At 41.5% G+C, this 26,827-nt stretch overlaps 2 protein-coding genes across 7 annotated transcripts in view; one reads left to right on the forward strand and one right to left on the reverse strand.

The window, feature by feature from the left end:
• Window positions 1-15,234, forward strand: part of LOC139557773 (ankyrin repeat and SAM domain-containing protein 1A-like) — a 35,264-nt gene extending 20,030 nt beyond the window's left edge. For 3 of the 6 annotated variants that reach the window (XM_071372957.1, XM_071372949.1, XM_071372993.1), the window contains 8 exons: window positions 89-262; window positions 575-712; window positions 850-921; window positions 1,020-1,106; window positions 1,299-1,436; window positions 2,229-2,411; window positions 4,538-4,636; window positions 7,124-15,234. In XM_071372957.1, the coding sequence (XP_071229058.1) occupies window positions 89-262; window positions 575-712; window positions 850-921; window positions 1,020-1,106; window positions 1,299-1,436; window positions 2,229-2,411; window positions 4,538-4,636; window positions 7,124-7,243 (1,011 nt within the window). In that variant the 3' untranslated portion in view covers window positions 7,244-15,234. The remainder of the gene's footprint in view (window positions 1-88; window positions 263-574; window positions 713-849; window positions 922-1,019; window positions 1,107-1,298; window positions 1,437-2,228; window positions 2,412-4,537; window positions 4,637-7,123) is intronic. The other 3 variants (XM_071372966.1, XM_071372974.1, XM_071372983.1) reach the window with 3 other exon arrangements.
• A 5,779-nt stretch (window positions 15,235-21,013) lies between these two features.
• On the reverse strand, window positions 21,014-26,765 carry LOC139557803 (T-complex protein 11-like protein 2). Its single transcript, XM_071373006.1, has 10 exons — window positions 26,625-26,765; window positions 26,381-26,467; window positions 26,079-26,211; window positions 25,839-25,959; window positions 25,504-25,724; window positions 25,112-25,248; window positions 24,591-24,775; window positions 22,137-22,318; window positions 21,644-21,816; window positions 21,014-21,390 (listed from the first exon to the last, which is right to left on the reverse strand). Exons 2-10 carry the CDS (start codon window positions 26,463-26,465, stop codon window positions 21,158-21,160), a joined length of 1,470 nt encoding a protein of 489 aa, XP_071229107.1. The 5' UTR covers window positions 26,466-26,467; window positions 26,625-26,765; the 3' UTR covers window positions 21,014-21,157.
• Between the last annotated feature and the right edge of the window lie 62 nt (window positions 26,766-26,827).

The raw sequence follows: 26,827 nt of genomic DNA on the forward strand, positions 1-26,827 counted from the left end.
CTAATTGAAATATGTATTGAGTCACTATTTTGTTTTAAATCTTTCACGCCCACGTCATCAATCTGATCAATCAATCTGTATGTGTCAGTTTCAGGACTTGTTGTCCCAGACAGGGACCTCTCCTCTGAGTCAGATGGACCCGTCCACCAGTCGCTCCATGGACATGCTCCTGCCCCTGGGAGAGGCAGGCAGGAGGAGGAGAGCCATGGACCAGGACTGCAGTGTGTCCCTGCGCTCCTACAGCGAGAGACCACGCTCTCACGTTAGTTCTCCTGCCAAAACGCTGTCTTTACCTGTAGCTCATAAAGTGACTAAAATATATTCCTCTGTGGTATGCTTGGGATAATCATGTCATAAAGAGAGGAAGCTGCTGCTGGGGTGATCTGAAACAGAAGCTGTGTTTAACAGATTATTGGGTCATTCTATGCTTGTATTAAATATATATTGATCAGTCAAAGTGTTACAGCATCTTTGTAGTTTTATTATCCAGTAATATTTTGTGACAGAATTGTATGCCATAAGCATCCCTGTACACTACAGAATCAATCCATCTCTACTGTATGTGTCTTTCTAGGACAGACAGAGTGACAGACATAGGGAACCCCGTTTGACCCTTCGGCCGCCTAGCCAGTCTGCCACATACGCTACAGTGTCCGCTTGGCATCACCAGCCTGAGAAACTCATCTTAGAGTCCTGTGGGTATGAGGCCAGTGTAAGTCATTTCTACGGTCATTATGCCCCCTGAAGATAAGTCACCGACACTTTCAGCTATCCAATATTGATCATTGCTTGATGTATCAGAAATTGATAGTTCAGAGATGATAACCTTTTTTGTTGCTTCTTTTCCAGTATTTAGGATCAATGATTATCAGGGATCTACGGGGGATTGAGTCAACTCAAGAAGCCTGTGCCAAAATTAGGGTACGTGATGTCATCGTACTGCAGATCAATATTCAATAATTATTTTCTAGCACTCCATATTGATATGGAACCCCTTGCCATTTTCTTTCTACTTCTAGAAGTCGAAGGACCATTCAAGAAAGGGTCCTGTTGTCATCCTTTCCATCACCTATAAAGGGGTCAAGTTTATGGACGCAGCCACTAAGGTACTGGGAGCCTGCAGGCAATGAGAGATGCATGATGATGTCAGAAGCATCATTGCCCTACTTCGCTCTCTCATACTGATTCCCCTAAAATAAAGATAGCACCGTTGGTGCCGATGAAGTCTATTGTTTCTGGTCGATGTTGTTGTTCCTGTTGCTGCTCAGTTCCATCCTGTTCTTCTGTCCTCTCACCAGACCATAGTAGCCGAGCATGAGATTAGGAACATCTCCTGTGCAGCCCAGGACCCTGAGGAACTCTGCACCTTCGCCTACATCACCAAGGACAATAAAAGTGGCCACCACTTCTGCCATGTCTTCAGCACTGTGGAAGTGGTGAGGAACAGGATGATGACACCAACCCAAACCCTTCAATCACTCCATACATTATTATTACTCCATAAGACTACAAATGTAGGATCTTAATTTGATCACTTTTTTGTTGCTGAGAATTGTCCTGCACAGCAGGAAGGTTTTAAAATGCTTATAACTTTTGTAATTTCCACTTTAAAATGTCAGACTTGAGTTGCCCTAATGTAAAATGTATCAACCCCTACAAAAAATGTCCATTAATTATAATCCACATAATAATTCACATTTTCTGTTGCTGCAGGATTATTTTCAACTGGCCAACTGGCTCAAATTAAGATTCTACATATGTATGCCAAAATACAACCACCCATTTCCCACCTTAAAATCTTTCTAAAGTACTCTGACTATTATTAATTTAACTATAAATGCCATATAATATCATAAAATGTTTGATAGGAAAAGGTTTATTGGAATTTGGCAACCTGCTGACAAAACTGCATGCAACTTCATATCTTGATTAATTAAATTGCCTTAATGTCTTGATTAAAGTAATGCACCTGCTGTCATGCAAATAACTTAATATCTTGATTAGTCTCTTTTAAAGCCATGTTTCAAAAAGGCCTGGCACACGATACAAAGCTACATCTCGATTGTCTAATTGCATCCTTGATTAACATAGTGCTCCTGCTACGAATGGCATCTCAATGACAAAAATGCTGATTTATTGTAATTAGTACCTCATTCAGAGTTCCTCAAAGTAGCTGTCAGTCACTACTGCAACCGTCTGTTCATTCTTTACTCCCTCCCTCGGTACAGACCCAGACCTATGAGATCATCCTGACGCTGGGTCAGGCCTTTGAGGTGGCCTATCAGCTGGCTCTCCAGACCAAAGCCAGGCAGTATGTCCCAGTCCCCCCACCATCTCTGGGGTCAGAGGTCATTGAGACCAAATCCAGCCGGCCCACATCACAGCAATGGAGCAGCATGAGGAGATCAACAGTGAGTACCACACACTGAGCACAAACACAAATCTCACTCGTAGCACAACATGTGTGTTTCTGTACGTGCATTATGTGTATATACATACTGCGTTTCTGTATGTATGTGTAGATGTGTATGTGTTTATGCAGAAATATGCACGATCAGATGACTCACAGAGTGTTCCTTCGGAGTTGAAACCACTGATCACCCTGTTACAAACAAAGGAAGACTTGTAGAGAGATGAAATTGATGAGTCATTATTTTGCTACCAATCTCATCTCCCCGACTCTGAGTCACTCAGATCGGAGTAGATTTTCCTGCAGCCATACAATATAAGAACCATGATGAATGAATAGTCTTTTTTGTTGTTGTTGCTTACAGCCAGGATATAATTTCCTATGGGAGTAAAGAGAGAGAGGGAGAGCTGTGTCTCTGCTGGTCGCCAGGCCCCTCCTCTGTTTCCATGTATATTGATTGAGAGTGTTACGTAAATGCTTACATATGCCTCAGGCCATGTATGGATGTATTAACCTTTCAGGCCCCAGAATAATGAACACTCAGTGATCACTGTCACCTGATAAAGCTGCACCGTCTGGACTATGTATGCACACGGCTCAACATGTTTATGCATCCACACAAATCACTGTGCTTTATTATCTACTACAATATATTATGAGGTACAATATATGAGGTATAATATATGAGGTATAAGATATAGGTATATATAAGGTATTATCAGGGGCGCAACTTTCACTGGGGACGGGGGAGAAATATCCCCCCCACATTCTGAAATTGCATTTTTGTCCCCTCCAGTTTTATCATTGGAATGTGATACAAAACGAGGCAACGGTGTGTTTTAGGACAATACGGACGCTTCCGAGTGGTCGGGTAGGGTGTTTAGAGTGTTTATCCGCCTGGATAAAAAAATAACTAAAAAACAACATTATGTCCCCCCCACTTCTAAAACCAAAGTTTCACCCCTGGGTATAATATATGAGGTATATTATATGAGGTATAATATATGTCAGGTATAATATATGAGATATAATATATGAGGTATAATATATGAGATATAATATATTAGCTATAATATTTGAGGTTGAATACATTAGGTATAATATATGAGGTAATCAGTAAGCAGCATAATGCACAAGTTGTTGGTATTTATGATAGAGTTTTAGGCAGTGGAATTTTAGGAACATCTAAAACACGAGAACTAAATTTGCTGCTGTTAATGTGGACAATGATTTCACAATTGTGAGATGACCTTTCCTTTTTCCCGACGTGATTTAATTCTTGCCAGGTGTGCACTGTTTTTGTCCCATGTACATTATGGCATAAATCACTGTGCAGCTGAATACTGTCAGTGTTGGGGAAGCTACTCTGAAAATATAATTTACCTTGCTACCAATTACTTCACATTGGAAAAAGTTGAGCTGCACTAAAGCTAATTAGTTTACTTAACTAAAGTAACTTTGAAACAGTAGTTGACTACATCCAAACTGCTTTGTGATACATTATCATATCTACATCTGAAATGTCATAGACTACAAATTACAAGAGCTCAAAAGTTAACAGAATGTGTAATTACCCTATTAAACACAAAAACTATGTTTCAAATAAGAATATTTTATTTTAAGTGAGAAAATGTTATTTTAGCAAGAAAAGTAGTGAGTAGTTCCAGTAGTTAGCTACACCGCTACATGACAAAAATGTAATTAACTACTGAAACACTACCAATATTTTAATTTAGTTTAACTACCACCAATCTACTGCAAAATGGGGTTAAATTACTAGTTGAACTATATGTAGTTCACTACTCCTAAACACTGCACTGTGTACCCTGTACTGTACTGGCTGTGCCTAGATACTGAAGGGAACCTGGCTAGTACAGTCCAGTCTAGTTGGCAGATGAGATAAAGCTCTGCTATGCCAGCTGCTGTCTAGTATAAAACAATGTTTCAGTTCAATCTTAACATTATTTGTCTACACCAAATAGGATGTGATAAACAACCTAGATGATTCACTCTTTACAGGATATCTTGCACCGCATTGGTCAGTTCAGTGCCACTATACATGATCTGTCCTTCTATTTCCCTGTTTAACATTTCTTTGCTCTTCTCTTCTTGATCCTCGTTTCCCAGGGTGCCCCTCCGCTAGAATGCCGCTGCTGTTACTGTCACACGTGTACTACCCACCGCCCCTCCTTCCTCCCGTTGCACTCTGTTAGCCCTGGAGTCCAGGTCCTGCTCTCTCCTCCTTTCCGCTATACTTCATCATCCATCTGCTAACCTACCTGACATACCTCTAACTCTCTCTCTCTTGTCATTCCATGTCCATCTTTTGTTTTTTTCCAGGCACTTCATGTACTGTAGCTACAGAATATTTGCCCTTTTGATTTGACTTAGCCTACACTGAATTTCTGTCACATTCTCTATTTTCTCATAGTCATTCCATTTGAGCTTTTTTAAGATAAGCAGTTCTTTCTCATGAATTGTTTCCTGAGGATAATTAGGCTACAGCTTAGATTTGACTTAACCAGCTACAAATGATTTATGGCTTAACAGTTGTGCTGCTAATGATCTAGTGTTTTAATTGCATAGATGTGTGATAGGTACAAATAGCAATATGCTTAAGGTGGCCTATTTAGTCTTAATCCTGCAATATTACTCAGCTTTTGGATTCAGATGAATCTGATATTGGACAGCTATAATTTATATACAGTACCAGTCAAAAGTTTGGACAAACCTACTCTTTAAAGAGTTTTTCATAATGTTTTACTGTTTTCTACATTGGAGAATAATAGTCAAGACATCATAACAATCAAATAACACACATGGAATCATGTAGTAACCCAAAAAGTGTTAAACAAACCAAAATATATATATATATTTTGTAATTCTTCAAAGTAGCCACCCTTTGCCTTGATTGCATCTTTGCACACTCTTGGCATTCTCTCAACCAGATTCACCTGGAATGCTTTTCCAACAGTTTTGAAGGAGTTCCCACATATGCTGAGCACTTGTTGGCTGCTTTTTCTTCACTCTGCAGTCCAACTCATCCCAAACCATCTCAATTGGGTTGAGGTCGGGTGATTGTGGAGGCCAGGTCATCTGATGCAGCACTCCATCACTCTCCTTCTTGGTCAAATAGCCCTTTCACAGCCTGGAGGTGTGTTGGATCATTGTCCTGCTGAAAAACAAATGATAGTCCCACTAAGCGCAAACCAGATGGGATGGTGTATCGCTGCAGAATGTTGTGGTAGCCATGCTGGTTAAGTGTGTCATCAGCAAAGCATCCCCATACCATCACACCTCCTCCTCCATGCTTCACGGTGCAAACCACACATGCGGAGATCATCCGTTCACCTACTCCGTGTCTCACAAAGACACGGCGGTTGGAACCAAAAATCTCAAATTTGGACTTATCAGACCAGAGGACAGATTTCCACCAGTCTAATGTCCATTGCTAGTGTTTCTTGGCCGAAGAAAGTATCTTCTTCTTATTGGTGTCCTTTAGTAGTGGTTTCTTTGCAGCAATTCAACAATGAAAGCCTGATTCACGCAGTCTCCTCTAAACAGTTGATGTTGAGATGTGTCTGTTACTTGAACTCTGTGAAGCATTTATTTGGGCTGCAATCTGAGGTGCAGTTAACTCTAATGAACTTATCCTCTGCAGCAGAGGCAACTCTGGGTCTTCCTTTCCTGTGGCGGTCCTCATGGGAGCCAGTTTCATCATAGCGCTTGATGGTTTTTGCGACTGCACTTGAAGAATATTTCAAAGTTCTTGAAATTTCCCGGATTGACTGACCTTCATGTCTTAAATTCATGGACTGTCATTTCTCTTCGCTTTCTTGAGCTGTTCTTGCCATAATATGGACTTGGTCTTTTACCAAATAGGGCTATCTTCTGTATACCACCCCTACCTTGTCACAACACAACTAATTGTCTCAAACACATTAAGAAGGAAATCAATTCCACAAATTAAAGGCACACCTGTTAATTGAAATGCATTCCAGGTGACTACCTCATGAAGCTGGTTGAGAAAATGCCAAGAGTGTGCAAAGGCGGCTACTTTGAAGAATCTCAAATATAAAATATATTTTTGATTTAACACTTTTTTGGTTATTACATGATTCCATATGTGCTATTTCATAGTTTTGATGTGTTCACTATTGTTCTACAATGTAGAAAATAGTACAAATAAAGAAAAACCCTTGAATGAGTAGGTTTGTCCAAACTTTTGACTGGTACTGAATATGTAGACAGTAGTATATTTCAGTTTTGCATTGCCACAATGTACTTTATTTGGGGTTTATCAGTGGTATTTAGTGTAATCAGACATACAGGACTACTAATTGAAGTTAATTTTTTATAAGGAAAAGCTATAACATATGATGTTTATCCTGGTAGTAATCAGTGTTTCTGGCTGTTCATGTGTTAACAGAGACACTTTTTTTTCTTGGTGAACCTATTGTTTAAGAGCGCATGTTTGAATCCTTACGGTGTTTTCACATTTTAACTTAATTTGAAGCCCAGACTGAGAGACAGATGGGAGTGTGTGTGGTCTGTTAGGTCTCCAGCAGCCTGTTTTGTTATCAGACATCTATAAGTTGTGGATTGAGCCCTGGTGTCTGTGATTCTAGCATCACTGGACTGTGCCTTTAATCCACTTGCACGTGCTGAGGACTTGAGTGTGCAACTCTCATCCCCCCTCCCCTCCCCCGGCAGATTGACCCTCTGGAGATGGATGCAGACATGCAGTCCCTGGGCAGCACCACCTGGCTCTTCAACCAGAGAGACTCCAACAAGCGCCCTGTCAGCACCAAGTACGAGACCACCATATTCTGAGACTGGATCCTCTGCCCCATCCCCACCTCGCACTAGCACCCAGTTTGACCCCTGCCCTCTTACCGCCCTCTCTCTCTCTCTCTCACAAGCCCTATGCCTTCTCACTGTGATGGTAGCATCCCTCAGGGCTGCCCCCTCTTCTTTGCCCTGCCCTACACAAACCTCACCCTGCTCTGACATCACACATGCCTGCAGCTCTCTCCTGTTCCTCACCCCTTGGCAGCCCCTGCTCCTCCTGCAGCCACTGATGGAGCCCCTTGACTTGTGGATGGACCTGAACTGAACCTACAATGGCCCTGCTCTCTCAACCGATCTGCCTCCTCCTCCTCCCAACTACTTGCATTTGCATCCACCCACTATTAGGTTTATCATCATTGAAGACACTGTGGATTTTTGTTCTCTTCCTGTCATGCCATTATTTTCCAAGTGACTCCCTTCAGTCAAAACAAGCATGACTTTTTTTCTGTTGAGCTACTTGTTGCATTTTTACTTGATAGTAACATGATAAGCATTGGCTGTACTGCCAATGTGAACAAGAAAATAACAAACCTTCATAAGTACCTCTTTTTATCTAACGCCAAAGGATTACTACTCTTGTGATATTATCAATTTACCGTTTTGGTCCCATATAGAGTGGAACAAAGAACATTATCATGTCCCAAACAACCTCCTCAGTCATAAACAATAGTTTACCCCCTTCCCAAAAGGATTAACATTTTTTTATTTTTAATGCCATGTTTATTTTTGTATTTCACTTGTTTTTCGCTAAAGGCAAGTTCAATATTTTTCTTTCCCTATCTGTAGCTTGTCCTGTCTTGCCAGGCATCTACCACTGTGAGGCGCTGTGAGGAGACACATCACCTGGGATGCATGAAGGACAAAAAATCTATAAGAAAAAAAATAAACTTTTTCTACGCATTTTTTTTATCATACATTGATGGATCATCAAGGAATCTTCCCTTTCCATTTAAAATGGATCAAGAACTGAACCTCAAATTTCTGTGTGCTCTTCTTGTACACAACTTCGTCATCAATCTGTCAAGATCAGTAGCCTTAATTACTTCAATCTGGCCATCTATCAGTTTATCTAAATGTAATTGAGCATCCCTTGCCACCATCACACACTCTCCACACCTGCTGACTGCTACATGCGTCTTCCATGGTTAAAAAGACTAACAGCACTTTTGAGTTGACAACACATGAACACTTTGGCTGAGCTGTAATGAAGTTGTTGTAATGGTACAGGTTTGTCCAGATAATAATGTCTATAATGCTCTGTAGCTTCACAGTGTGCATGGTGCCTCACCAGTCATTTTATTACCAAGAGAGACAATCATCAGAGACTGTTTGGCTCATCAGAGAACACTGTGTTAAAACATGGCACTATACCTTAAAAAAAAATATTGTTTTAAAATGGATATGGTTGGTTTCTTTAATAAGATATGCTTTTAAAAAGACCAGGGCTTCCTGAAATATATTTAGTGAAAGAACCAAGGGAAGCAAGACCACAATCTATCGGCGTAGTAAATAATTTAAGTACAAATGTATGAGAAATTACCAAAACACCATGGTCATGAAGGCCATATTTTGGGTATGTCCAAGGAATTTTGAGGGCAATAATAGAATTTGCCAATTCATGGTGATGGATTCAAGATATTTCCAATAACATTGTTTTAATTTTAGACAATTTACGAGGCAAGGCACATTTGTGTTGCTGGACTCCTTATGTTGCATCTTATCAAGATTACGTGGGTTGTAATCCATGCCATGGCACATAGGTTCAGTATGAGGTACACTATGTTTAAACAAATTAGTCACAAAAAAATGAGCGACAGGGCCAAAGATTCAGGCTTACTCATGGAACTTTACATTTGAGGGATCAAAATGTAATTAGATATGCTTTCATTGTGCAAATAGTTTTTGTTTGAAAATATCTGTGAAACTGCATTCTTGTTTTTCCTTTCACAGGGATTTATACCGCAGGTCTAGTTATCTACACTATATATACAAAATATGTGGACACCTCTTATAATTAGTGGATTCGGCTATTTCAGCCACACCCGTTGCTAACAGGTGTATAAAATTGAGCATACAGCCACGCACTCTCCATAGACAAACATTGGCAGTAGAATGGCCTTACTAAAGAGGTCAGTGACTTTCAATGTGGCACCATCATACTGTAGGATGCCACCTTTCCAACAAGTCAGTTCGTCAAATTTCTGCCCTGCTAGAGCTTCCCTGGTCAACTGTAAGTGTTGTTATTGTGAAGTGGAAACGTCTAGGAGCAACAACGGCTCAGCCGTGAGGTGGTAGGCCACACAAGCCCACAGAACGGGACTGCCGAGTGTTGAAACGTGCAGCATTAAAAAATCATCTGTGCTCGGTTGCAACACTCACTACCGACTTCCAAATTGCTTCTGGAAGCAACTTCAGCACAATAACTGTTCGTCAGGAGCTTCACGAAATGGGTTTCCATGGCCGAGCAGCCGCACACAAGCCTAAGATCACCATGCGCAATGCCAAGCATTGGCTGGAGTGGTGTAAAGTTTGTCGCCATTGGACTCTGGAGCAGTGGAAACGCGTTCTCTGGAGTGATGAATCACGCTTCACCATCTGGCAGTCCGACAAACTAATCTGGGTTTGGCGGATGCCAGGAGAACGCTACCTGCCCGAATGCATAGTGCCAATTGTCAAGTTTGGTGGAGGAGGAATAATGGTCTGGGGCTGTTTTTCATATTTCGGGCTAGGCCCCTAAGTTCCAGTGAAGGGAAATCTTCACTGACATTCTAGAAAATTCTGTGCTTCCAACTTTGTGGCAACAGTTTGGGGACGGCCCCTTCCTGTTTCATTATGACAATGCCCCCGTTCACAAAACGAGGTCCATACAGAAATGGTTTGTCGGTGCGTAAGAACTTGACTGGCCTGCACAGAGTCCTGACCTCAACCCCACCGAACACCTTTGGGGTGAATTGGAATGGTGACTGCGAGCCAGGCCTTATCGGCCAAAATCAGTGCCCAACCTCACTAATGCTCTTGTGGCTGAATGGTCCCCACAGCAATGTTCTAACATCTAGTGGAAATCTTTCCCAGAAGAGTGGAGGCTGTTATAGCAGCAAAGAGGGGACCAAATCCATATTAATGCCCATGATTTTGGAAAGAGATGTTCAACAAGGTGTCCACATACTTTTGGTCATGTAGTGTGTCTGTTGGCTCAATCTGTTTGTGTTTTGCTCAACTTATTCTGTGTGCTGTGTAGCCTTGTGTTTGTGTCCTCGTGGGAAGATGGCTTGTTCTGTCTCTAGCTGCTGTCCTCATTCTGTGTCCCCTGCTGCAGGAGATGTTATGTTTAGCCTTTCTCCAAACGACACCTGGTTAATACAGGATGGCTGACTGGAGAATGACTGTTAAGACGTGCTAGTCTCTGTGCGGTACTGCAGCTGTGTCTCATCGTCAATCTGTCCTGTTCTGACTTTTGCTGTACTGATGCATGTGGCAGTATTTGCGTTTGGTCCTCTGATGGCCCATTGAGGTGTACGTACGTAGCAGTGTCTGTTTTGTTTTATCTTATCATTTGCTGTTTTGTTTTACTTTTTTCTTCGTTTCACAAATATAGCACCTCATCTCATTTACATTGTCCAGCATTGTCATTTCTCTTGCACTAAGTATGTTCCTCCCTGTTATGTGTTGAAATCATGAAAATACATTCAACCTGTTTTGGTTTGGGTGCATATAAAAGCCTTAAGTTTTTAAAGAGCAGAGGCTATTTCAAGCAGACATAATTGTGGTGGCATGATTTGGCTGTGCATGCTTCTGTTTTTTAACGTCAGTGTTTTCCTTGTGTAGCTCACTCCAGCGTTCAAGTTTCCGGACACCAAGCTGTGAGTTGAAGTGGAGCAGCCAATGTGGGTGTCTGCGTGTGTGTAGACTAGAGCCAGAGAGACCAACAGGGATACATTCAGCGGGTCTATGAGGGACTGTTTGATAAGGTCTGCTGCCTTCTACCACCTCTCCTGAATACCAAGTAACAGAGAAATTATAACCTTACACTAGCTGTCTGTCCACTGGGTAAGCAGGGCCTGTCTCCTATCTTGAGAAGGTCGGTCTGAAAGGTCAAATATCCTCCCTGGCCTCACACTGACTGTCTTTACCTCCACATCTGACTTCCTGTAGGTACAGTAATATACAGAATATAGACAATTAATGATGGGCCATTAATGACAATTTTTATTGATTCAGGTATATTTGAGATTATCATGTTGTTACTACCAGGATCAAGAAGAGAGAACAAGAGTACATGAATCAAATGTAGAACTACTGTACCAGCATAATAATGCTAAGCCCATGTATTTGTGGGCAAAGTATAGTTTGTCAATGATAATGTGATAATGTTTAAAAATGTAAAGCAATATATACCTGAAATTAAATAGTACAATGGAACATCTCATTCTTAAGGTATTTGATTGTGTCTTAGGGCATCTTACTTGCATGGGAGTTTGAAGGAGCTGCCAGACAATATATTCTATGAGAGCTAATTGCATCTCTTTGTCACTAAGACAAGCCCAGGGACTGGCAGAGGAGATAGATGTATGCATGCAAAAGTCATACTCCCTCACTAGCAGACATTTGGAACAAATCATGTGATGGAAATAAACTGATGCATTTTTTAAATACACAATATTTATATGGTTAACTGATGTAGTAAGAGGATGAAATATATTATTCAATGGAGGGACAACTATTTAAAATTAGGAAGAAAATGCAACTTACAAACTCTTTACCCTTGTAAAAACTGGAAGCTTTTACACATGTAGCTTCTACGGGCTGTATTTAGTATCTGTATTTAGTGTGAGATCTTAGCATGGTATTGTAGGTTTAAATCACTTACCAGTAAGTAAATAGTATAAAAAGGGATGAACACCAGCAGATACTATGATCCTCAAAGACTGACATACCACACACAGTATGTAGTGAATTTCAGAACAGTTGATGCACTAGGCCAGGGATGGACAACTTTGGTGGGGGTCACAACAGAGGTATCATGTCCATAGGGAGCACAGGGGCATGTGCCCTTTCAGATGTGTTCTGTTAAAAACATTATTTAAAATATTCATTTTTTTCTGTAATACTACTAGCCACTTAGCACCTTCATGAAGTTGGTTTTGTCTAGCCTAATCTCCCAACCTCATAACTAGTTACCAAAAAGCCATTTAAGGCTATTAATCAAGGTAGAGCAGCTGGCTTGTCTATCTTAGCTGGAAAAGTTGGTAGATTTTAGAAAAGCAAGCAATAGCTAAGAGCTCTATTCAATCAGATCCGCTTTAGCCAACATCCGCATAGTAGTTGTTTTGGCGGTGTCGGAGGTGGAACTGCGGTGAAGCTGTCATTATACCTAAAGCGGACATTGCCATTGGCTACACAGAGTCGCATTAAGAGAAATCCAGCAGCCAGCAATCCCATGCAGCCATGTTTCCAAGTTCAAAAACTGGAATGTGAGATGTAATCTACACCTTGATTAGGATGATATAAATCCTAACTTTCAATTTGAGTCTAATTTACTTCTAATGCGAGTGGGGGCGGGTGTGCCTTCGTGACAATGATCACAAGCGCAGCTGTCACCGATTTAATGTCTCCAACGCAATTACAACTCCAAAGCGTCCGCTATGAGGGTGTCTGCTATTGCCGGTTAACGCTTGATCTGATTGAATCTAGACCTAAATGTACTGAATAAGACTTATTTTCAATCCTTTACCCAGATTTGAGCAGAGATGCAGAGAAGAATATATATATATATTTTTATGTAAGAACCACCAGTCAGGAGGATAGACAGCTCAAGAGGTATGCTTTGCTATGCAGAAAAAATATATACATATCTTTTTTACATAGAATTAAGCGTAATGTTTATGGCTCTAGATTGCAGGAAAAAGCTGTTTCAGGTGTTTGAAAAATGCAAAATTCTTCAACTTATTCTCCACCTCCCAGCGATCCCCACATACTTTGTTCCCCCTCAGATTTTGGGAGTGCATGACTCCCCTGGGCTACAAGTTGCCCATCCCTGTGTTAGGCTAAGACCTCCAATGATGAAGTGTGGTTATAATATAATAATGTTTAACTCTGTAATGAGATGGCATGCTGAATTCCATCAGGCTGGGTGGCACCTCAATTATTTGTTAAGGGCAGTGATAGCCTAATAATTTATCCTAGAAATTACTACAGAATATTATTGACCAAGATCATATGGCCTTATACTCACACTTTTATACTTCAGAAGTTATTTATAAGACATGTAAGTGTATGTACAGTGTATAATGGTTTATGTATACAGTACCCGTCAAAAGTTTGGACACACCTCATTCAAAGGTTTTTCTTTATTTTTACTATTTTCCACATCGTAGAATAATAGTGAAGACATCAAAACTTTGGAATAACAGAAAAGGAATCATGTAGAAACCAAACAAAGTTGCCTTGATGACAGCTTTGCACACTCTTGGCATTCTCCCAACCAGCTTCACCTGGAATGCTTTTCCAACAGTCTTGAAGGAGTTCCCAAATATGCTGAGCACTTGTTGGCTGCTTTTCCTTCACTTTGCAGTCCAACTCATCCCTAACCATCTCAATTGGGTTGAGGTCGGGTGATTGTGGAGGCCAGGTCATCTGATGCAGCACTCCATCACTCTCCTTCTTGGTCAAATTGCCTTTACACAGCCTGGAGGTGTGTTGGGTCATTGTCCTGTTGAAAAACAAATGATAGTCCCACTAAGCACAAACCAGATGGGATGGCGTATCGCTGCAGAATGCTGTGGTGGCCATGCTGGTTAAGTGTGCCTTGAATTCTAAATAAATCACTGACAGTGTCACCGGCAAACCACCCCAACACCATTACACCTCCTCCTCCATGCTTCACGGTGGGAACCACACAAGTGGAGATCATCCGTTCACAAAGACATGGCGGTTGGAACCAAAAATCTCAAATTTGGACTCATCAAATCAAAGGACAGATTTCCACTGGTCCAATGTCCATTGTTTGTGTTTCTTGGCCCAAGCAAGTCACGTATTCTTATTGGTGTCCTTTAGTAGTGGTTTCTTTGCAGCAATTCGACCATGAAGGCCTGATTCACCCAGTCTCCTCTGAACAGTTGATGTTGAGATGTGTCTGTTACTTGAACTCTGTGAAGCATTTATTTGGGCTGCAATTTCTGAGGTTGGTAACTCTAATGAACTTATCCTCTGCAGCAGAGGTAAATCTGGGTCTTCCTTTCATGACAGCCAGTTTCATCATATCGCTTGATGGTTTTTGCAACTGCACTTGAAATTTCAAAGATCTTGAATTTTCCCACATTGACTGACCTTCATGTCTTAAAGTAATAATGGACTATCGTTTTTTTGCTTATTTGAGCTGTTCTTGCCATAATATGGACTTCGTCTTTTACCAAATAGGGCTATCTTCTGTAAACCATCCCTACCTTGTTGCAACACTACTGATTGTCTCAAATGCATTAAGGATAGAAATTCCATAAATTAACTTTTAACAAGGCACACGTATTAATTGAAATGCATTCCAGGTGACTATCTCATGAAGCTGGTTGAGAGAATGCCAAGAGTGTGCAAAGCTGTCATCAAGGCAAAGGGTGGCTACTTTGAAGAATCTCAAATATAAAATATATTTTGATTTGTTTAACACTTTTTTGGTTACTACATGATTCCATGTGTGTTATTTCAAAGTTTTGATGTCTTCACTATTATTCTACAACGTAGAAAATAGTACAAATAACCCTGGAATGAGTAGGTGTGTCCAAACCATTGACTGGTACTGTAGGTATATCGATTTGTCATTTATGTTGTGAGTAGTATATTGTGCTTAGGGTTACTTACCACTTTAGGTACCCCTTTTCCTTTCACTTACTAAGAAAAACAAACTCCACAATCCTTAGTCTTTCCTTTTGAACATGTTTTTCTCATTACTCTAAAACCAAACAATTAAAATGATAACTGAATTTTGTCTCCTCTTCATGAACTTGTTTGAAATAAAAATCATATCGAAACAATGGAGGGAAAAAAATGTCGTCACAAGTCATACATTTTTTTCATATACTGAACAAAAATATTAATGCAACATGCAACAATTTAAAATATTTTACAGATCATATAAAGAAATCAGTCAATTAAAATAAACTCATTAGGCCCTAATCTATGGATTTCACATGACTGGGAATACAGATATGCATCTGTTGGTTACAGACACCTTTAAAAAAAAATGAAGGGGCGTGGATAAAAAAGTCAGTATCTGGTGTAACCACCATTTACCTCATGCAGCACAGCACATCTCCTTCACATAGAGTTGATTAGGCTGTTGATTGTGGCCTATGGAATGTTGTCCCACTCCTCTTCAATGGCTTCTTCAATGGCTGTGCGAAGTTGCTGGATATTGGCGGAAACTGTAACATGCTGCCATACATGTTGATCCAGAGCATCCCAAACATGCTCAATGGGTGTCATGTCTGGTGAGTATGCAGGCCATAGAACTGTGACATTTTCAGCTTCCAGGAATTGTGGTCAGATCCTTACGACATGGGGCAGTGCATTATCATGCTGAAACATGAGGTGATGGCGGTGGATGAATGGCACGACAATAGGCCTATGGATCTCGTCACGGTATCTCTGTGCATTCAAATTGTCATTGATAAAATGCAATCATGTTTGATGTCTGCAGCTTATTCCTGTCCATACTACTGCCACCATGGGGCACTCTGTTCACATCGTTGACATCAGCAAACCGCTCGCCCACATAACGCCATACACGTACTGTACGTGGTCCGCAGTTGTGAGGCCAGTTGGACGTACTGTCAAATTCTCTAAAACGACGTTAGGGGTGGCTTATGGTAGAGAAATGAACATGAAACTCTCTGGCAACAGCTCTGGTGGACATTCCTGCAACCAGCATACCAATCATGCACATTTTAGAGTGGCCTTTTATTGTCCCCAGCACAAGATAAACCTGTGTAATGATCGTGCTGTTTAATCAGCTTCTTGATATGCCACACCTATCAGGTGTATAGATTATCTTGGCAAATGAGAAATGCTCACTAACAGGGATGTAAGCAAATTTGTGCCCACAATTTGAGAGAAATAAGCTTCTTGTGCATATGGAAAACGTCTGGGATCTTTTATTTCAGCTCATGAAACATGGGACCAACACTTTACATGTATCGTTTATATTTTGTTCAGTTGGTCAGAATGCATAAAAAATGTCACTCAATAATCCCCCAACAAATTTCACACATTATGTAATGTACAGTTCCAAAATATTAATATATAGATGTATTTTAAATAGTTAAAAAGTGCATAAATATCTTTGGTAAGTGCTTTAAATTATACAGTACATACCATTCAATAAACCTACTGTACACATAACAATCTCTAGCTAATGCACATATAATCAATTCCAGCTGACATACATGCAAACTCTAGATATTAGTAAAATGATAATCACAAGGGTTGCCACAACAAATATTATATGTGTCCTGAGGAAAATATATTCCAGTATGATTATATGAAGATCATATAAAGAATATTCTACATATCTGATGGCCTGTTTTTGGTTTAACAAACGTTACTAATGTATTTATATTCTAAAATCTAAATATACAGTATAAACACTCAACTAGTATAAACCTAGTTGACGAACCCACACAATCAGGGTTCGTCAACTAGGTTTGGCCTTTGGCCCAATTTTTCTCTGAGCTAATAGTCAGCGGGCCAGACCATAATTAGTATATAATACTAGCACAATTAATTGGCCTACACTACAAATTGAATAACATTTTTAAACACATCTGATCAGTACATAATACATTCTGTGACAATAACAATCATTTTGATTACGCTCATAAAATCCCCATGTCTCTATTCAGTTATTATTTTTGTCTATTTCTCTGTGTGTTGATTGGTGGGGAAAAACAGGTTTACTGTAGCCTACACAAATATTTTTTAACGTCAACATTCGTTCCGAACAATTGGCTTGATAGCAAGAGAAAATGTCGCTCTCAATAAGTATCAGGGAAAATGTACAAAGAGATTGCGTTAATTTTACCATATTTTTCCATGCCAAGCCAGTGTGTCTTATTTGAAATGCAAATCATTTAATCTCATACGTTATTATGAATCTAAGCATGGAACTTTCAAAGTGGTCTTCTCGCCTGAGACAGAGGCCCGACGCAGAAACATTTAAGCGTTAACTGCAAGCTACATAAACTGCCTTTTTCTCTGACATATTCTGTCACATAAATTGGTTAAATCTCCAGGAACAAGAAAGATGGAAAACAGTCATGGACATGGTGGAAACACTTGTGGAAGCTTGAGTTGTTCGATTTGGACTTCAGCACACAAGAAACGACAGTCAGAGGGACCAGGCCGCAGCATGGAAGATTTCATCAAGCAGCTGAGGGATAACTTCTCCACCAGATTTGAAGACTACAAAATGCCCATGGATATCATTGCGTTTGTACGTGCTCCTCTCACAGTCCGCCCAGGTGGAGAACACTCCTCCTTTGCTAAGAAAACGATACCCTCGCTGGATTGGGCTCCCGAGTGGAGCAGCGGTCTAAGGCACTGCATCTCAGTGCAAGAGGCGTCACTACAGTCCCTGGTTCGAATCCAGGCTGAATCACATCCGGCCGTGATTGGGAGTCCCATAGGGTGGCGCACAATTGGCCCAGCGTCGTACGGGTTTGGCCTGGGTAGTAGAGGTCGACCGATTAATCGGAATGGCCGATTAATTAGGGACGATTTCAAGTTTTCATAACAATCGGTAATCTGTATTTTTGGACACCGATTTGCAGATATATATATTTTTTTACACCTTTATTTAACTAGGTAAGTCAGTTAAGAACACATTCTTATTTTCAATGACGGCCTAGGAACAGTGGGTTAACTGCCTTGTTCAGGGGCAGAACGACAGATTTTTACCTTGTCAGCTTGGGGATTCGTTTTTGCAACCTTCCGGTTACTTGTCCAATGCTCTAACCACCTGCCTTACATTGCACTCCACGAGGAGCCTGCGTGGCAGGCTGACTACCTGTTACGCGAGGGCAGCAAGAAGCCAAGGTAAGTTGCTAGCTAGCATTAAACTTATCTTATAAAAACAATCAATCTTAACATAATCACTAGTTAACTACACATGGTTGATGATATTACTAGTTTATCTAGTGTGTCCAGCTTTGCATATAATCAATGCGGTGCCTGTTAATTTCTCATTGAATCACAGCCTACTTCGACAACCGGGTGATGATTTAAGTGCATTTGCGAAAAAAGCACTGTCGTTGCACCAATGTACCTAACCATAAACATCAATGCCTTTCTTTACAATCAATACACAAGTGTATCTTTTCTTTATTTTTTAACCTGCATATTTAGTTAATATTGCCTGCTAACATGAATTTCTTATAACTAGGGAAATTGTGTAATTTCTCTTGCGTTCCGTGCAAGCAGTCAGGGTATATGCAGCAGTTTGGGCCACCTGGATCATTGCGAACTGTGTGAAGTCCATTTATTCCTAACAAAGGCCGTAATTAATTTGTCAGAATTGTACATAATTATGACATAACATTGAAGGTTGTACAATGTAACAGCAATATTTAGACTTAGGGATGCCATCCGTTAGATAAAATACGGAACGGTTCCGTATTTCACTGAAAGAATAAACGTTTTGTTTTCTAAATGATAGTTTCCGGATTCGACCATTTTAATGACCAAAGGCTTTTATTTCTGTGTGTTATTATGTTATAATTAAGTCTATGATTTGATAGAGCAGTCTGACTTAGCGATGGTAGGCACCAGCAGGCTCGTAAGCATTCATTCAAACAGCACTTTCGTGCATTTGCCAGCAGCTCTTCGCAATGCTTCAAGCATTGAGCTGTTTATGACTTCAAGCCTATCAACTCCCGAGATTAGGCTGGTGTAACCGATGTGAAATGGCTAGCTAGTTAGCGGGGTGCGCGCTAATAGCGTTTCAAACATCACTCGCTCTGAGACTTGGAGTAGTTGTTCCCCTTGCTCTGCATGGGTAACGCTGCTTCGAGGGTGGCTGTTGTCGATGTGTTCCTGGTTCGAGCCCAGGTAGCGGCGAGAAGAGGGACGGAAGCTATACTGTTACACTGGCAATACTAAAGTGCCTATAAGAACATCCAATAGTCAAATGTATATGAAATACAATTCGTATAGAGAGAAAGAGTCCTATACTAACTACAACCTAAAACTTCTTACCTGGGAATATTGAAGACTCATGTTAAAAGTAACCACCAGCTTTCATATGTTCTCATATGTTCTCATGTTCTGAGCAAGGAACTTAAACATGAGCTTTTTTACATGGCACATATTGCACTTTTACTTTCTTCTCCAACACTTTGTTTTTGCATTATTTAAACCAAATTGAACATGTTTCATTATTTATTTGAGGCTAAATTGATTTTATTGATGTATTATATTAAGTTAAAATAAGTGGTCATTCAGTATTGTTGTAATTGTCATTACTACAAAAAACAAAACAATAGTCAGATTAATCGGTATCGGTGTTGAAAAATCATAATCGGTCGACCTCTACTGGGTAGGCCGTCATTGTAAATAAGAATTTGTTCTTAACTGACTTGCCTAGTTAAATAAAGTTTAAATTAAAAAAATTAGGCCGCAATTCAAACTGAGCTGATTGAATTACAGACATCGAGCCAAATCAGGGATGCGCTCAGGAGTACCGAGTCCTTGTGTGCGTTTTGGGTGGCATGCTCAGAGAAATACACCCAATAAAGAAACGTGCATTTCATGCGCTAAGTTCGGATCGACTTACACCTGCGAGTCCTCATTTTCCTCTATGAACGCAATATAGACTCAAGACAGGAACCGGCTTTCACATAAGTCAATCGTTGACTGCCTGCGCATCAAACTCCCATCCATCTCACGTGACATCCACAAGATCGAGGGGGAATGCAACTTTTCCCATTGAGTGAGTAACTTAGTGGCCTATATGACTGTACTTAGTAAATACTAACATTATTGTGAGTGCTTATCCAGGGATATTTAGGTCTCAAGCTGACAGTATTATCTGTTTGTTCTGTCGTTACAGAAGCAGGCTATGCTGATAGACATTCACCTTTTTTTTCTTTAAATTATTGTTTTATCTAGGATGCTCCATTTTTGGCCAGTTGGAATTGTAAGGAGACCTTGTAAAAAAAAAAAAAAAATCCCACTTCTATTAGGCCATATATTTTTTTCTTGTGAAAGATACTGTTAAGCCTTATAGCCTACCACAGCCAGTTGTTATTTTATGTAGGCCTAGGCTTTATGTAGGCCTAGGCTTTATGTAGGCCAAGGCTTTATGTAGGCCTAGGCTCAGAAGACAATTAAGCCTTCTTCTTGTTTGTAAAGTCAAAATAAAATGAAGATTATTGTTGAAATGAATTACTCGACTGGTGTAGGTTTTCTCCATCTGTCGCTGTGCAACACTTGCATAACAAGTTAGCTATATTTTCAGCACCAGGCGCTGTTCACCTCCTATTGATTGTGCTCTGGTTGCAGCTTTAAGTTTCAGCACCACAAAATGGTCCGTTGCCAGCTTTATCAGTTGACTGTCTCCTGCATTCTCTCTCCTCATGAATGAAGTTAAAACTTAACTTTTGCATTATTTAAGTAGGGTAACTTCCTTCTTGGGACATTGCATTTGGGAGTTTTTGCATCTCGGGTCCGAGATTTTTATACATTTTTTAAATTAAAAAAATATAAAAATTTAATTTGGGGGTCTTTGGGGGAGCCAAATAATATTGTTGGCGTGCCATATTTGGCCCGCGGGTCGCCAGTTTGGGAACCCTGCTCTACATTGTGTAAATGTTGAATGGCAGCTTATGCAGGCGACCTGAGGTGTTGGGGGGACTAGCGGGAGTCCTCCCCCATCTCGGCCTCTCCCGATGGAAACAGCATCTTCCTTAGGATGGGGGCGTAGAAGGGGCCGAAAACTGAGCGGTTGAAATGGACCATTCGCCCTAAGGCCATTCCCAGCTCTGCCACCTCAGCACTCAGCAGCCTCAGGGCAGGGGGCATGGACGGACTCTTTTTAGTGGTGCTTCCCTCTAGCATGGCCTGGAGGTAGCCCTGCACTCTTTCTCCTACAACATGTGTGGTATGCAAAAAGAGAGAAATCAGCCTGCTGCACTGCCCATCTTACTTACAAGAACCTTTTCAGACACAGAACATACCTTGCTAAACTGTACAATTGTATCGGACTCATAATTGTATCAGTAATGGTTAAATTGACCTCCACATATCTCAGGATTAACATGGAACTCATGCAACTAGTTACTCTGGAATGCTGAACTTGGGAGGTCAGGTTTGGGTTGCCCCTCACTGGTGGTGACTGACCTATGAGAGTGCGGATGGGGTTGTTGTCCTTGGCCAGGTCTGAGATCTGTCCCTTAAGCACGTCTTCACTGTCCTGAGGCAGCGCTGGTCCTTCCTGGGTGATCAGAGCCTCCTTCACCTGCACCAGCACCTGCTCCCTCAGCCCCAGCAACGCCCCCTGCAGGTCAAAGTCCCTGAACGTACCAGAGAGACTGGTGTCAAACATCCATTCAGAACAACAGCAGGATAAGGATTTATTGAACTCTCAATAATACATTTGATTGTACTTTAGAATAGAACATGAATAGCTTCATGAAATCATGTATAAACATTTTTATTTTAAATGTTTATCACCTTGTTAATTTGAGCTATATTTTGAGCCTGAAGAAGCCAGGGTTTGTTGCAGACATTTGAAGTGTGGCAGCTGGGCTCTTTTGTCAACTTACTTTTTTTCTGTTATACATTACCTGTGCCCCGAGACAGACAGTAAACCCTCCCCCCCCCCATCTCTTACCTGTTGTGACTGCCCTCCAGCAGGGCAGTGATGGTCTGCTTGAGTTTACCTACAAACCCCTGCAGAGAGAAAACAGCGGCCCCACACTGTGTGCTAGTCAACAGCAGAACTGATGCCTCAAGAACCAGCAGACTCAGCCTCTGCCCCAGTGCATCTATGCGGGCTCTGTCCATCAGAACTGTCTGTGGAGGGAGAGGAGAAATTTGGACATAAGCTACTATAAAATGTTTTCCAGTAGATAAGTGGGGGTGAGTAGATTATGTGGGGGTGAAACCACAGGGAATTATTATTATGTAATCTCAATCTATTAATTTATTGGAGCAATAGGTGATTCATCCATTCATTGATAATTCCCTGATGTAATTTCCTTGTTGAAAATGGCTTCAACTACCTTCTTCCTGAATTATATTCTCCACTAAACGATTATCAAACAGGCAAAGCATCAATACAGGACTAAGATCGAGTCGTACTACACCGGCTCTGACGCTCGTCGGATGTGGCTGGGCTTGCAAACCATTTCAGACTACAAAGGGAAGCACAGCCGAGAGCTGCCCAGTGACACGAGCCTACCAGACGAGCTAAACTACTTCAATGCTCGCTTCGAGGCAAATAACACTGAAACATGCATGAGAGCATCAGCTGTACCAGAAGACTGTGTGATCACGCTCTCCGCAGCCATTGTGAGTAAGATCTTCAGACAGGTCAACATTCACAAGGCAGCAGGGCCAGACAGATTACCAGGACGTGTACTGCGAGCGCTGACCAACTAGCAAGTGTCTTCAATGACATTTTCAGCCTCTCCCTGTCCGAGTCTGTAATACCAACATGTTTTAAGCAGACCACCATAGAGCCTGTGCCCAAGAACACTAAGTCTGTAGCCATGAAGTGCTTTGAAAGGCTGGTCATGGCTCACATCAATTTGCATACCACCCCAACAGATCCACAGATGATGCAATCTCTATTGCCCTCCACACTGCCCTTTCCCACCTGGACAAAAGGAACACCTATGTGAAAATGCTATTCATTGACTACAGCTCAGCATTCAACACCATAGTGCCCTCAAAGCTCATCAATAAGCAGACACTGGGACTAAACACCTCCCTCTGCAACTGGATCCTGGACTTCCTGACGGGCCGCCCCCAGGTGGTAAGATTTGCTTTTATCTTGGCCAGGTCGCAGTTGTAAATGGGAACTTGCTCTCAACTGGCCTACCTCGTTAAAAAAAGGTGAAATGTAAAAAAAAGGAAATAAAAAGGTAACAACACATCCGCCACGCTGACCCTCGACACAGGGGCCCCTTCGGGGTGTGTGCTCAGCCCCTCCTGTACTCCCTGTTCACTTATGACTGCACGGCCAGGCACGACTCCAACACCATCATTACATTTTCAAATGACACAACACTGTTAGGCCTGATCACCGACAACATCGAGACAGCCTACAGGGAGGAGGTCAGAGACCTGGCTGTGTGGTGCCAGGACAACAACCTCTCTCTCAACGTGATCAAGACAAAGGAGATGATTGTGGACTCCAGGAAAAAGAGAACCGAGCACGCCCCCATTCTCATTGATGGAGCTGCAGTGGAGCAGGTTGAGAGCTTCAAGTTCCTTGGTGTCCACATCACCAACAAACTAACATGGTCCAAGCACACCAAGACAGTTGTGAAGCGTGCACGACAAAACCTATTCCCCCTCAAGAGACTGAAAAGATTTGGCATGGATCCTCAGATCCTCAAAAGGTTCTACAGATGCACCATCGAGAGCATCTTGACTGGTTGCATCACTGCTTGGTATGGCAACTGCTCAGCCTCCGACCGCAAGGCACTACAGAGGGTAGTGCGAATGGCCCAGTACATCACTGGGGCCAAGCTTCCTGCCATCCAGGACCTCTATACCAGACGGTTTCAGAGGAAGGCCCTAAAAATTGTCAAAGACTCCAGCCACCCTAGTCATAGACTGTTCTCTTTGCTACCACATGGCAAGCGGTACCGGAGCGCCAAGTCTAGGTCCAAGAGGCTTCTAAACAGCTTCTTCCCCAAGCCATAAGACTCCTGAACATCTAGTCAAATGGCTACCCAGACTACTCGTGTTGACCCTCCCCCCCACCACCACTCTCTGTTGTCATCTATGCAGTGACACTTTAATTCACTCTACCTATATGTACATACTACCTCAACTAACCGGTTTCCCTGCACATTGACTCTGTACCAGCACCCACCTGTATATATTGTTATTTTTTACTGCTGTTCTTTAATTACTTGTTACTTTTATCTCTTATTCTTATCCGTATTTTTTTTTAAACTGCACTGTTGGTTAGGGGCTTGTAAGTAAGCATTTCACTGTAAGGTTTACACCTGTTGTATTTGGCGCATGTGACTAATACAATTTGCTTTGAACCGTCTACATGCTTGTTATGCCACTGGGAAGACAGAACCAATCAGGGTCCTCGTTTGATTACCTCAGGGTAATTCTGGTCATGGGGGTCCCAGCTCAGCAGTTGCAGGTAAGCCCTGTTCAGGACGGCAGTAGGACTTAATGGACCACGTGGCTTGGGAGTCCCAGTGTCAAGGTCAGACTGGGCACTGACCAATGCCTCCTCTCGTGCTGCCACCTGAAGCCAAACGGTGGTTTTGTCCAGGAACTCTTGAGAAGGATGGTTAGAAAAGCAAAAAAAACATATGGAAGCCACCATTAGACAAACAATATCCGTTTTGAAATTCCTGACATTTATTTGATGGAAAGTGTGAATGTGATTAAAGGGATTATCCAACCGAGTTCAATCAAACAATCAATCAATCAAATATATTTATAAAGCTTTTTTATATCAGCAGATGTCACAAAGTGCTTATACAGAAACCCCAAAGAGCAGACAATGCAGATGTAGAAGCACAAGTTCTTCCTTCTGGATGTTAGGAGCATGTCAGATTGGTAGAACTCTAAATTTGTGTAGATTTTCTCTTAGAACATTGTCTCATTTACCAGGCTGCTTCTCCAGGATCTCCTGGAACTTGGCTCGCTCGTATTGGACCGCCTGCTGAAGAAGATTAGGTCTGAGGCTCTGTACGGTGAAGTTGACCATGTCTGTCTTCATCAGGCCAAGGACTCTGAAGATCTCCCTGTTAGTCAGGAAAGGAACATATTTCTTAGCATTAACCAAATGTAGGCCTTGGTTCATTACTGGACATGTGTGGACCATACCCAAAGTAACTATGAATGAGTAGTGGAATAGTCTACAAAGGAGCTTCCCAGAGTTTTTATTTTAGATTTTGTCTTTCCAAGGGTAATTTCATTACATTTTCATATCTGATATTATGCTACATAATTACTTTTTTTTTATACCATAAAATTAGTTAATTGAGCATGTCCCTCACCTGAGGAGCTCCACTGGGTCCGAAAGATCCCGTAGTGTCTTGATCTCTGGGTCCCGTACAGGGGCACACAGGGAGGCCATGGTATTGATGATGTAGCCTGACAATCTTTGCAGGTCCAGGGCCCCATGATCTGCCTGCTGCTGGATCAGCTCCAGGTCCAGAACCTCCTCCACCTGGGCCTTCAGACGCACGTGGCCAGGCAGGAGCAGGGACAGCACGGTCTGACCACACAGGGGACAACCACACAGTGGGTCACTTAGCCTTTATTGTTTGCTATACTATGCTGAGAAACTGGGGGAAGGAGTGAGCTAGTAAAGGTACATGACCATACTCACAGTTTTCACCTCTTGTAGCAGAATGACAGCATGGACATAGTCTGGGGGGCTGCATGAAAGCTGCTCACGAAGACAGTCCCAGAAAGCACTGTGAACTATGTCAGATATTCTTCCTTCCAAGCTAAAAAATAAATCATTATTAAAAATCTGTGACTTTAAAGTGACTGAAATTATGATCATACAGAGATTATTGACTATCATTACACAGAAATGGTGTGTGTGTTTCATAGCTAGTCTTGCCTGTCTTTGGGTGGGCTGTTCTGTCTGAAGCTGAAGTCTCTGTTCATCACTATCTCATGTGCAAGGCTGAGATTGGAAACACAATTCTCAAACTCCATCATATCTGCGAGAGAGGCTTGTTTGGGAGGGCTCCCTGGAAGATGAAGACAGACACACACAAACACACAGACAGACACGCACGCACACAGAGAGAGGAGGGAGAGATAAGTAAAATACCTTTATTACACACCGAATACCAACAAAATCACATAATTAAAAATATGAATCCATACCAATAGCTGATCATGAGGAGTGCCTGTTACCTGTTGGGGAGTCAAGTTTCTGGAGACAGGGCACATCACAGGGTGTGTCGCCTCCCACCTCCTCTATTGGGTTTGCATTCTGCATGCCTGGACCATGAAAATAAAGTAATCATGGTCTCATAATATGATTTGGTCTGTCGATACAGGTAATACATATTCACCATCAACAAAACAGGGTATGAAAAAAGAGTCCGACTGCATTTTGGTTAGCTTATTGAACTATCAAAGAGAGAACCAAACTCACCAGCAATTGTGTTGAGTCTTCAGACAACGTTTGTAAATCAGTGTGAAGTTTTAAATTATATTCACACGATCAAATGCAACTGTGTAGTACATGAATATAGCAGGGAAGCATCTGTCCGCTACAGTTAAAGATCGGCTCTCTGAAGTTTAAAAGCAGACCAAACCATTACGTAAGGTTGGGATATTTTTTATGCCTGAAGTTTC

This window comes from Salvelinus alpinus, chromosome 2 (genome assembly GCF_045679555.1).
Source record: "Salvelinus alpinus chromosome 2, SLU_Salpinus.1, whole genome shotgun sequence".
In the NCBI taxonomy this organism is placed as follows: Eukaryota; Metazoa; Chordata; class Actinopteri; order Salmoniformes; family Salmonidae; genus Salvelinus; species Salvelinus alpinus.